This window comes from Elgaria multicarinata, chromosome 18 (genome assembly GCF_023053635.1).
Source record: "Elgaria multicarinata webbii isolate HBS135686 ecotype San Diego chromosome 18, rElgMul1.1.pri, whole genome shotgun sequence".
NCBI lineage: Eukaryota > Metazoa > Chordata > Lepidosauria > Squamata > Anguidae > Elgaria > Elgaria multicarinata.
Genome location: NC_086188.1, coordinates 10,333,654 through 10,346,312, shown reverse-complemented (window position 1 = coordinate 10,346,312; position 12,659 = coordinate 10,333,654). Strand labels below are relative to the sequence as shown.

Below are 12,659 nucleotides of genomic sequence, written 5' to 3'. Positions count from 1 at the left end.
TGTAATTTTGCACTGCTGCTGTTTTTATCTGGTTGAGCTTTTATAGTATGGTTTTATACTGTTGTTTTATACTTTGAATGTTTCTAATTTTTGTGAACCGCCCAGAGAGCTCCGGCTATTGGGCGGTATAGAAATGTAATAAATAAATAATAAATAAATAAACCCCATGAAGCTGGGAAATGCAGGACAGATAAAAGGAAGGACTTCTTCACACAGCGCAGAGTTAAACTAAGGAATTGACGATCACAAGATGGAATCCACTACAACCTGGAGAAGAAGGCTATCCTGGGCTACTAGCCCATATGCTACTTCCAGTGCCAGAGGCAGTAAACCTATATACACCAGTTGCTGGGGAACATGGGTGGAGGCGTGCTGCTGTACCCTGTCCTCCTTTGGGATTCTTGGTGGACAACTGGTTAGCCACTGTGTGAACAGAGTGCACTTGCGCCTTGCTTGAGGGTTTCCTGTGGGCAGCTGAGTGAACAGCTGTGCCTTGGTCTAATCCAGCAGGGCTCTTTGTATATTCCTGTGTCCTTATTTGATCAGCAGCTGCTGTGTGGTTGATCCCAAGCTAGTCCCTCCCAGCTAGTCTATGGAATGAGTTTTCCGATGAAACCAACACAGCTACTGACTGGGGAAGCCTTGCAGAGGGGCTACAGTTCAGAGGTCAAGCTCACACTCTGGGTGCACAAGGTCCCAGTTTCAGCCCTTGGCCCCTCCAGCTAGAGGAATCTCGGATAGCACAACATCTCCCTGAGACCTTGGAAGACCACTTCCAGTTGGATTAAGAACATCAGAACATCAGAAGAGCCCTGCTGGATCAGATCAAGGGTCCATCTACTCCAGCACTCTGTTCACACAGTGGCCAACCAGCCATAGGCCAGGGATGCATAAGCAGGACATGGTGCAACAGCACTCTCCCGCCCATGTTCCCCAGCAACTGGTGCACACAGGCTTATTGCCTCGAATACTGGAGATAGCACACAACCATCAGGGCTAGTAGCCATTGATAGCCTTCACCTCCAGGAATTTATCCAACCCCCTTTTAAAGCCATCCAGATTGGTGGCCATCGCTACATCTTGTGGTAGTGAGTTCCATAATTTAACTCTGTGCTGTGTGAAGAAGTACTTCCTTTTATCTGTCCTGAATCTCCCACCAATCAGCTTCATGGGATGACCCCACTGGATTCTAGTACTATGAGAGAGCAAGAAAAATGTCTCCTGATCCACCTTCTCCACTCCATGCATCATTTTGTACACCTCCATCATGTCTCCCCTTAGCCTCCTTTTTTCCAAGCTAAACAATCCCAGTTGATGGAACCTTCCCTCGAAAGGGAGATGCTCCAGCCCCCTTGATCATTTTAGTTGCTCTTTTCTGCACTTTTTCCAGCTCTATAATATTAGACCAGTATTCCCCAAGCTGGGTGACAACAACTCCCATCATCCCCAGCGAGCACATTCAATGGTCAGGGATTATGGGGGGTTGTAGTCCCCTGCATCATTTTAGGAGATGCTGGATTAGACAATACTGGTCTAGATGGACCAGTGGTCTCATTTGATGTAAGGCAGCTTCACGTGCTCCAAAGAATAAATAAATCCAGGAATAGCAACCGGATCCCAACGCTGCCTGTTCTTTCTCATTCATCACTGCCTTTCGAGAATACAGAGCAGGATTATATCACCTATTAAAAGGGGGGGGAAGGAATTGAGAGTTGTAACCATTCTGGCTTCCTTTCTGCCTGCCTGAATTCTAACATTAGAAAGGTGAGTGGTCACTGCCTCACACCGCGATGCAAAACTGTACTGCAAGCATCAGGTACCCAGAGGATCCGGCCGCGACATCCCCGTTCTCTCCACTTCGACAAAGAGTTCATTCTCTGTGAAATGTGGGCTCCACAGGGGGGAGAGCTGATGTTGGACAGATCGTTATATTACACAGTTAGCGCTTATTCTTCTGGATTATGGCCAGGAAATGTAGGGCGCTACTAGAGAGATCTCTCTGCTGTCAGCCAGTGTGATGCTGTGCGCCATTAAGGAGCCTATTTCAGAGATACGCCTTTATGCGTTTGAAGGGGATAAAGTGCAATTGATTAAGCCATTTACGTACCCTTTTTAGCGTTCATGTTCTTTGGTCTAAAGAATGGGCCCGAGATCAGGTCTCGCTTAAACCATTATGCTCGCTAAGTTATAGAACAGGATATGAAGTATTTGCTCCCCTTGCAAGTGACCTAATTATCTGGCAGCTACCTAGGACCAGGAGTGTGCTCATGCTGCTGTTTGCACTGGGCTCCTCTTAGAAAGTCCCTCTAACTTTGAACTATGGTGGTACTTCCCCTATTGCATAGTCGGAGACCAGCGGGCAACATTTTTATTGGCAGGCTGGCCCATGTTAGGAGCTCAGTGCTATGTGTGCTGCAAACACATTGCTGGGTCCAGGCAGGATGAGATGGACAGGAGTGGTGATTGCTTTGCAGGTATGCGTGCACCTGTATATTTATTTATTTAAGCATTTTTATGCCGCCATTCAGCCAAAAAAGGCTCTCACGGCTGCTTACAAAAGTATTTCTTGACAGTCCCTGCCCACAGGCTTACAATCTAAATGACACGACACAAAAGGAAAGGGGTTTGGGAGGGAGGAGGAGGAGGAGGGGGAAAAGGAAAGCAAATTCAGGCACTACAATCTTAGTTGTAAAGTTCAGCAGTTAGTTGACAGTTGGCAGCAGGAGGGAGGGGGCTCTCAGCTGGAGCTGGACCCAGGCATGATGGAGAGGTGCCTGGCTGCTGCTTCCTCCCTCACTGGTGGCCTCTACAGAGACAGTTGGTAGCAGGAGGGAGGGGGATCTCAGCTGGAGCTGGACCCAGGCACGATGGAGAGGTGCCTGGCTGCTGCTTCCTCCCTCACTGGTGGCCTCTGCAGAGACAGTTGGTAGCAGGAGGGAGGGGGCTCTCAGCTGGAGCTGGACCCAGGCACGATGGAGAGGTGCCTGGCTGCTGCTTCCTCCCTCACTGGTGGCCTCTCCAGAGACAGTTGGTAGCAGGAGGGAGGGGGCTCTCAGCTGGAGCTGGACCCAGGCACGGTGGAGAGGTGCCTGGCTGCTGCTTCCTCCCTCACTGGTGGCCTCTGCAGAGACAGTTGGTAGCAGGAGGGAGGGGGCTCTCAGCTGGAGCTGGACCCAGGCACGGTGGAGAGGTGCCTGGCTGCTGCTTCCTCCCTCACTGGTGGCCTCTCCAGAGACAATGAATACACACTTGATGCTGAAGACCAGATTGGGGGTTAGAAGTACTTCTTCACGCATTGCATAGTTAAAACTATGGGATTTGCTACCAGAAGATGTGGTGATGTCCAATTTGGATGACTTTAAAAGGGGGTTGGAGAAATTCCTGGAGGAGAAGGCTATCAAGGGCAACTAGTCCTGATGGCTGTGTGCTACCTCCAGTATCAGAGGCAGTATGCCTATGTACACCAATTGCTGGGGAGCATGGGCAGGAGGGTGCTGCTGCCCTCATGTCTTGCTTCTGGGTTTCCCGTGGGCAGCTGGTTGACCACTGTGTGACCACTGTGCGCTGGAATAGATGAACCCTTGGTGTGATCTAGCAGGGCTCCACTTACGTTCTTAGACATGGAGCTCCAGAGCATGAGACACCACCACCCAACCACATACGCCTCAGTCCAGCCCTCAGGGAAAGGCCAGAATGTCCTGAATTACTAAGGAATGGTTTCCTTTAATTTACAAGCAGGGTGTTCAGAAATGCCATAAATATAGATGGGAGGAAGAACAGCACCGTACGCGATCCTGTGTTTTCCTCAGTGTTAACGTTGCTGTAGCCCAGGACATAGGAACATCATTTCCCATCAGCCTCACCAGCATGGCCAAGGATTATGGATGTTGTGGTCCAGCAACATCTGGAAGCTTACAGGCCCTCTCCCTCAGCCACAAACGTTGGTACTCTTAAAAGAACAAGGCTTATTAGAAGAGTTTGGTTTTTGTTAAAATTTTAGCTTTAGTTTTTTAGTTGTAGTTTATTTATTCTGCCCTGAAAGGCGGTCTAGAAAAGTTTTAAATGAAATAAATAAAGAAAATATTTACTTATTCTGCTCTTCCAGGCATGTTCTTCTGGTGCCAAAAGGATGGCTCCCCCCTCTGACAGCCCCATGTCAGTCCCGTGAGGCAGGCTAGGTTGAGAGCGAGGGTGTGACTTGGCGCCACGTCGCTCACGTGGCAGGATGACACAGAAGAACAGCTTGTGGAGAAATGGATTGTGATAAGTTACCACATTGTGATAAGTTACCACATGGTAACTTATTGTGATAAGTTACCACATGGTCAGCGGTTGTCTGAATGTATCCAAGTGTCACAGAGAAGCATAGAGCTCCTTCTTCAAAGCATTTGTCTTTTGTCCAGGAATGAATCAGTGTTCTCCTTCCTGCCAACCACTGCAGTACAGAGACGGTCAGCGAGGCAATCATTTGGGGGAAAGACTTCTGTTTCATGATAGGCCCGGCCCCAGGAACCTTCAAGGAAGCCAGTGGCTCTTTGGGTCCTTCTCTTTTGCCTTTAATCTACATAGCAGATATATCTTCCCAACAGCTGTTAAGCTAAATACAGCCTACGCGTTCAGAAACAGTAGGCAACTGAGCCAGTGCGGTGTAGCGGTTAGAGTGTTGGACTGGGAGCAGTGAGATCCGGGTTGTAGTCACCCACTAAGTGACTTGGCCATGACTTAGTGGGTGACTTTGGGCCAGTCACAGACTCTCAGCCCAACCTACCTCACAGGGTTGCTGTTGTGAGGATAAAATGGAGAGGAGGAGGAGGATTACGTACGCCACCTTGGGTTCCTTGGAGGGGAAATGGTGGGATATAAATGTAATAAATAGAAATCTGAATTCCAATGGCGGAGGGGGAGTGAGCAAGAGCAAAGAGGTGACTACTGGCTTCATGCCCTACTGGTGGGTTTCCCAAAAGCATCTGGCTGCCATGCTTCAGAACTCTGAGGCCAATGAGATACTGGTCGCTCCACCCCAGAATGGACCCTTGGGAACCCCCTCAGACTCAAGGACTTGGCCCTTCCGCCAACCTCAACTTCCAAGAATGGCTCTTCCAAAGCCGCTCAGGTCCCTCAGCTGCCTAGGAGCTTAAGACTGCAGAAATTAGCATGGGCCTTTTAAACTTGCAATTAGTCCCCAGTGGGAGGTGGACTGTGGGACCTAGCTGACTGAAGCCCTCACTTGCTGCTAGTCCCTTGATGGAAGGACAGCTCCTTCCATGATATGAGGAGCCACCAAGCCTGGCAGCTTCTGCATGGTGCTATCCAAGGTGCTAATAGTCCCTGCCTTGCTTGTTCAATCAGTAATCAAGCTGGGTAAACATGACCCTTGCCTTGCCAGTCATAGCTTCCTTCTACAAGAGCCTACTCAAGCATCTGATTTACCCCCAGAGCTCAACCCAAGCCAGGACACTGGCTGGCATCAATGTGAAATAGGATGTTGGACTAGATGGACCCTTGGCCTGTTCCTTATGTTCTTGCCCCACCCCAGCCCTTACCCAAAGATAGCAGTGAGCTCTGCTTGGCAATCTGCTTCACACATTACTCTTTACCTACAGGGATGCACAAGGATGTGGTGGTGGGGGAATGTACAGGATCATGTGTAGATCACATACGTCTCTGGCTTTTCATAGAATCATAGAACAGTAGAGTTGGAAGGGTCCTAGAAGGCCATCGATCTGCTTCCCAAAGTTATATATGCAGCAAAACTGATGTGTGTGTTTGACTTCCACACATGATGGGGTATGCAAATGCATTTTAATTAGACTACTGAATGAGGGGAAATGTCACACGAATCAGCTCTTGGAGCCAGTTTAGACATTTCCTTTTGCTTTGTAGGAGTCATGCACAGGATGCTTCTTTTCCTAATCGCTGAACTGGTTTCTAGCCGGGCTAGGAAATTTTGGAGCAACAGTTATCTTGATTTAGGAATCTCATCTGTAGCAGCCTTCTCCAGCTTGGTGATATACAGATGTTTGGGACTACAGTCCCCATCAGCCCCAGCCAGCATGACCAATGGTCAGGATTGATGGTACTTGTAGCCCAAAACCTCTGATGGGCAAAGTGCTAGGGAAGGTTGATCTATAGCAATGTTTAAGACCCCAGTAAGCAGAATTTCAGTTGGGGAGTCATGCAGTGAACGAATCCAGCATGAAGAATACGAAGGTGGCTTCTTCTTTTTCTTTCTTTCCTTCTGTTTTATTCATTTATTTATTCATAAATTTATATACTGTCCACTTGGCAGATGCCTGTGGAGCAGTTTACAAACTTACCCTTGTCTTGACCCTGCTTAATATATATGCACAGATGGAAACATATTTTTTAATTGTCTCTTAATTAACTGAATGGCGAAAATAAGCCCAACTACGGAGGTCTATGGATGGATGTTTGGGATAATAATGAATGAAGATGACCCTGGATTCCTAACGCAAACAGATTATTTTGTGCAGTAGTATCATAGAATAGCAGAGTTGGAAGGGGCCTACAAGGCCATCTAGTCCAACCCCCTGCTCAATGCAGGAATCCACCCTAAAGCATCCCTGACAGATGGTTGTCCAGCTGTCCAGTGGTCTTAAGGCCACTGCCTAAATCAAGTGATGTTGAACAGAAGCTGTGAGAAAATAACCTTTTTGCCTGGGAAAGTTCTAGTTGAAATCTGCAAAGGGGGGGGGGGGAGATGTGTGATGAATGATTTAGTCAGTTATTGAGATTAATCAGTTGGGTGTTTTTGCAAGTTTCATTAGAGTAATCATTAGGCATAGTTTTCTAATATGCAGAGTAACGACAATCTGTTGTAGTTCTATGCAACAATGCCCTCTAGTAATTGGCTTCCATTTTACCAAAGGAGAGGCAACGGTGAGATTACACATATAAAATTTTCAATCTTAGTGCCCCGAAATGGGGGGGGGGACTATTCCTCGCCCACACTGCTCATGAAATCATAGAATCGTAGAGTTGGAAGGGGCCTACAAGGCCATTGAGTCCAACCCCCTGATCAATTCAGGAATCCACCTTAAAGCAGATGGATGTCCAGCTGCCTCTTGAAGGCCTCTATGGTGGGACAGCCCACGACCTCCCTAGGTCATTGGTTCCATTGTCGTAATGCTCTGTCAGGAAGTGTTTCCTGATGTCGAGCTGAAAATTGGCTTCCTATAACTTGAACCCATTATTCCGTGCCCTGCACTCTGGGATGATCAAGAAGAGATCCTGGCACTTCCCTGTGTGACAACCTTTCCAGTACTTGAAGAGTGCTATCATGTCTTCCCTCAGTCTTCTCTTCTCCAGGCTCAACCTGCCCAGTTCTTTCAGTCTCAGCCTCATAGGGCTTTGTTTCCCGGTCCCAGATCATCCTCATTGCCCTCCTCTGATTTGATCAAGGGTCATTTGGACCAAACTGTTGTAATTCCTAACAATGTTTTCTTTTGTATATCTGGGTGATGTTCATGTATACAGTCTTCTTTCTGGAAGCTTAAACCATGTGTTTGTTATAACCATATCCTTCCGTTGGCAAAACTCATTCAGCTTTTCCCAATCAGGCACAAGACCCCTCACTTTCAGCTAATTAATACAAATCACTAATTTACCAGTACCGACAAAAAGCCACAATAACAAATGCATCAATATCTAAATGCTACAATTCTAACCAGTTAAATTCTGAGGCTGTCATATAGCATGCTGTAATGTTGCTGCTTTAAGCAATAACAGAAAATGCAGGTATTCTGTGGATGACAGGTCTGTTTTAATCTTATAACAGAAGCAAACCTGGACAAATCTGGAGAATTCATTGACGATCCCCTGAGTCACTCCTAATTAGTCTACTTCAGGGCTCCAGTAAATCTACCACTGAGCAGGTGGCCAAATTCAGGAATTTGGCCATCCGCACCAGATCGCTTATGGATGTTGATTGCGTTTAAATCCACAGATTAGCAATTTTATTATCTATATATCCCTCCCTTTTTCACTATGCTAGGCCCCAATAACCCAATTCTGTTCCCTTTTCAGAAACCAACAAATAACAATCTAGTATCTTTAGTGATTTTGTAACACTCCTTCTTTTTTATCCCTACTCTGTATTGTTTTATATAATGGTGTGTCTTCTTGTTTTATATTGGTCTGTTGACTGTAAATAAAGAAATACATACACAAAATGGAGAATTCATTTCACAACTTCAACAAAAAATCCAACTCTTGGATCATCATTTAATGGACAGTATCATAGATAATATGCAACATCCTCCATCCCTGCACCCCTAGGGTACACACACACACACACACCCCTACACCTCAATGGTGCAGCTGGCACACCTAAGGAGCATAGTAACCATGACTCAGAAGTTGCAGCAGATTGTGAAGTTCTGGTGTATTTACTCTTTTGCTCAAAGAGAATTTTGTCTACCGTTCCCCCCCTCTCCCCCGGCCCCTTCCCATCCAGGGATATACGGCTTGAGCAATTCTTTGCTGGATACTCCATGGAAGAAGCTTCAGTATGGAAAACAGCTCTTCACAGATGTCATCAAGGTCAGCCAGGACCTTGCGAAGGAAGATCTGGTGCAAGAACTCATTAAAGTGATGAATAATCAAGACCCGTAAGGCTGTACTTTGCATCTTCCTTTAATGTCCAGTTGTTTTCTACAAATCTGAATCTTCTCCAAGCGTGTGCTTTGTCTATTAAATAGAAGTAGTTGGAAACAAAGTGTTGGTTCTTCAAAGACATGTGCCTTGTGCTTTTAATGCTTTCTGTTTCTTGGACGTTACTAAATTCCCTCTTAGCAAAAATGTACACAGTGGCTTGCATCAGAGGATAGGAACAGGAAGCTGCCTTGTACTAAATGAGGCCATTGGTCCATCTAGCTGTGTAATGTATACCTTGATTGACACTGGCTCTCCAGGGTCTCAGAGGGGTCTGTCCCACCTTCACCTAGAGATGACAAGGATTGTGTGGGACAATTTGTACGCAAAGCAAGTTTTCTCCTAGAAACTAGACTTCATCACACTTCAGCCCGATTCATAGTGCTGGTTTTGACCTTTAAAGCCTTAAACGGTTTGGGACCAAGTTACTTGAAGGAACCCCTCCAGTCATATCAGCCTGCCCACACCTTAAGATCAGAAAGAGACGCCTTTCTCATTTGCCCATCCATGAAAGCAGTGAGGTGGTTGACCACACACGAAAGGGCCTTCTCCATGGTGGCTGGACACTTTTGCTGTTGGAGGTCCACCATGCAGGCTTCTAGGAAGGCCTCCAAAACCAGGGTGGATTTGATTTAAATCAATTTGATTTAAATCATGATTTAAATCACGATTTAAATCACTACTCAGAAAGACTCGATTTAGTCATGTGACTTCCCCCCTCCCCAAAGTGCACTGTATTCATTGAATTTTTTGACACTTAGCACAGGAGGTAAGGGGTTGATTCTGTGTACATAGATTTGCAAAGGAACAATGGGATTGTGATCTCTGCAGACACAAATTCACAGTTTTGAGAACTGTAAAACCAAGCATCTGTGGTAACATCTTCTAGATAGAAAAATTGCCCAATAATCTTACAGAAACCTCTGGAAGAGCATGACATTGTGAATGGATGAATGGAATTCATTTACCAAAAAATTTAAACATTGCATGAATATACAGCCTCATGCTACATAATTAAAAACTAATCCTTAATTCATGATGAATAAACTTTGGACTATAATGTATCTTAAATAGAAAATTATCTTTAGATAGATTTTTCCTCAAAAAGCGTTTTATTAAAAAAAAATCCAATTTAAATTTAAAAAATCCAATTTTTGAGTTTTTTTTTTTAAAAAAATCATTGATTTTTATCCACCCTGTTGAAAACATATTGTTTCATCTTGGCCTTCTCTTGATATCACTGCTGTCTGTTGTCTTTGTTGTTGCTACTGGTTTTATCGTTGGTTTTTATTGCCACTTTGCTGTGTTCAGGGTGGTAAGAAGGTGGACTCACTCAGTGCGGCGGTGACTACTGAGAGTGTCTTGCCTGGTGTAAGCACTGCACGCACACATGGGCATGCAAAACAACACACATTAAAGACTAACAAATTTATTCTGGCATAAGCTTTTGTGGACTATAGCCCACTTCATCAGATGCATGGAATATTATGGAGAGTTTCAGATTTATATATAATACATAGGGGGCAGGTCAGGAAGAACTGTAAACAATGAGGTCAGAAGGAAATTAAATGCAGGACGTTTGTCAACATCTAATTGTATTCATAGAATCATAGAATCATAGAATAGCAGAGTTGGAAGGGGCCTACAAGGCCATCTAGTCCAACCCCCTGCTCAATGCAGGAATCCACCCTAAAGCATCCCTGACAGATGGTTGTCCAGCTGCCTCTTGTTTTGGGAATCCGACAGGATCAAAAAGCAGGCTGAAATTTACCCCTACAAATAAATAATTGGGAATAGGTAATATCATCCTGGTGTCAGGGAGAGATAAGCTAGAGGGGGTTCAGAGGAGGGCAGTGAGGATGATCAGGGGTCTGGAAAAAAAGCCCTAAGAGGAGAGACTGAAAGAACTGGACAGGTTTAGCCTGGAGAAGAGAAGACTGAGGGGAGACATGATAGCGTTCTTCAAGTCCGTCAAAGGTTGTCACACAAAGGAGGACCAGGATCTCTTCTTGATCATCCCAGAGTGCAGGACACGGAATAAAGGGCTGAAGTTACAGGAAGCCAGATTCCGGCTGGACATCAGGAAAAACTTCCTGACTGTTAGAGCAGTATGGCAATAGAACCAGTTCCCTAGGGAGGTTGTGGGCTCTCCCATGCTAAGGACATTCAAGAAGCAGCTGAACAGCCATCTGTCAGGGATGTTGTAATATGGATTCCTGCATTGAGCAGGGGGTTGGACTCAATGGCCTTATTGCCCCCTTCCAACTCTACGATTCTCTGATTCTATACACTTTGGACTGACTTAAAGAATGTAGCGTTTTCCGTAATTAGAGAGAATCTCAAAATCCCCCCACAAAAAAATGGTGATATTGAAGACAGAAGCTTGCATTTGATATGATATATGAAGCCCTTTAAAAAAAAAAAGTGCTCCCAATTAGTCAGGCAGAAGATTCTGTTTTAAACTGTTTATTTTTTTAATAGAACTACTTACAAGTCCATGGATGGCAGATGTTACCTTACAAAGGGCATTTCTTCTTACCTCCCACACAGAAGGAAATCTCTCTTCTAAGTTGGAGCTCTGCTGTTTTAAATCTGCTGTTGCTTTTTAAATCTCTGCACCACTGCTAGCTTTTACTCTGGTTGCAGTTTTAAGCCATTATATTTTATATTATATTTTAAGCTGTATTTTTGTGGTTTTCCTTTTTTGAGAACTGCCCAGAGAGCTTCGCCTATTTGGCGATATAGAAATGTAACAAAATAATAATAATAATAATAATACCCAAATAGGACACATGCATGCTTCATCTAAAAACCAAGACAAAATAAAATATAATTATTTTAAAAGCCAACAAAATACATGCTTTTGTTTTATGCATATCCAAGTAATATGCCTAGTTAACCAGTGAAGTAATACTAATACGATTTTAAGATTTCTTTCATTCAGGGGTGCAGAACTGCGAGCCAGAACTAGTCATCTGAGGGTCTCCGGAAAGCCGGGCGCCCTCTGCCTGATCCCAACCCCTTTTCTCCCTACCACAAATGGTTTGATGGCTTCTTGAATGTTGTGCAGTTTTTCCTCCATTCTAAAAGATTGAAATGTCTCTCCTAAAGCTTAATTCTGACAGTAAAATGTGCTGGTATTTTAACTACTTTGGGCCCTGCCCCTTTTCCCTTTAGCCCCACCTACCACTGGAATGCGGCCCCCGAGAGCTTCTCCAAAAGGAGTTCTGCACCCCTGCTTTGATTGAATGGCAGCCCTAGTAAATTTCAGTGCCGTTGTCATGCAGGAAGGCAAGGGAGTGTTAACTCTGGTACTTTTTTCTCAGTGGGAGCAATGTCATCATCTGCTGGAATGGTATTTCCCATTTTTGTAAGCTTGGGTGTTGGAGGACAGATCTGGCTCTACTCATGATCCCTTTGTTGGGTAGGTTGGCTCAGACAGTGACTAGCCAAAGTGCACCCAGTGGTTATCATGGCCAGCCAGGCACAGGATCAGAGATCTTCCCATCCATAAACACACGTACAGAGCGTGTCCTGCTTCCAATGTTGCAATATCAGTCTTTTGGCTGTCATAAGGGTTCTGGTGGATGTGACTTAGGGGCTGTCATTTCTGTGTAAACATCCTCATAAAATCCCATGGAAATCTTCCCTAACTTGCCCTCGGCAATATCTTGGCATCTTACCATGTTGTTGGATGCTCTTGAGGCAGGTGTTTTGGATGCAGTAGCAGCTATGTGCCGGGAAGAGCAAAAGTATGTGATCTTCATTTGGTTTTCTTCCTATCCAGCCAGCTGCCAGACCCCGCCATTGAGGATCAGGGAAAGGACTACATCCTCCCCATCCTAAATAAGTATGCAGCTGTATGCGTGCGTTGCCCAGATTATGGAACCAGGTAAGAGAGAGGCTCGGTCTGCATGTAACGGTACTAGCCTATTGTTTACAAGCAGCGTACCAGCGTGCACTGCCTAATCACTCCCTCTTGGCTT

General features: G+C 45.3%; 1 protein-coding gene across 4 annotated transcripts in view; it reads left to right on the top strand.

The window, feature by feature from the left end:
• TANGO2 (transport and golgi organization 2 homolog) overlaps nt 1-12,659 on the top strand; it is an 80,703-nt gene that overhangs the window by 65,568 nt on the left and 2,476 nt on the right. For all 4 annotated transcript variants that reach the window (XM_063144168.1, XM_063144166.1, XM_063144165.1 and 1 more), the window contains exons 7-8: nt 8,477-8,630; nt 12,461-12,565. In XM_063144168.1, coding sequence (XP_063000238.1) covers nt 8,477-8,630; nt 12,461-12,565 — 259 coding nt within the window. The remainder of the gene's footprint in view (nt 1-8,476; nt 8,631-12,460; nt 12,566-12,659) is intronic.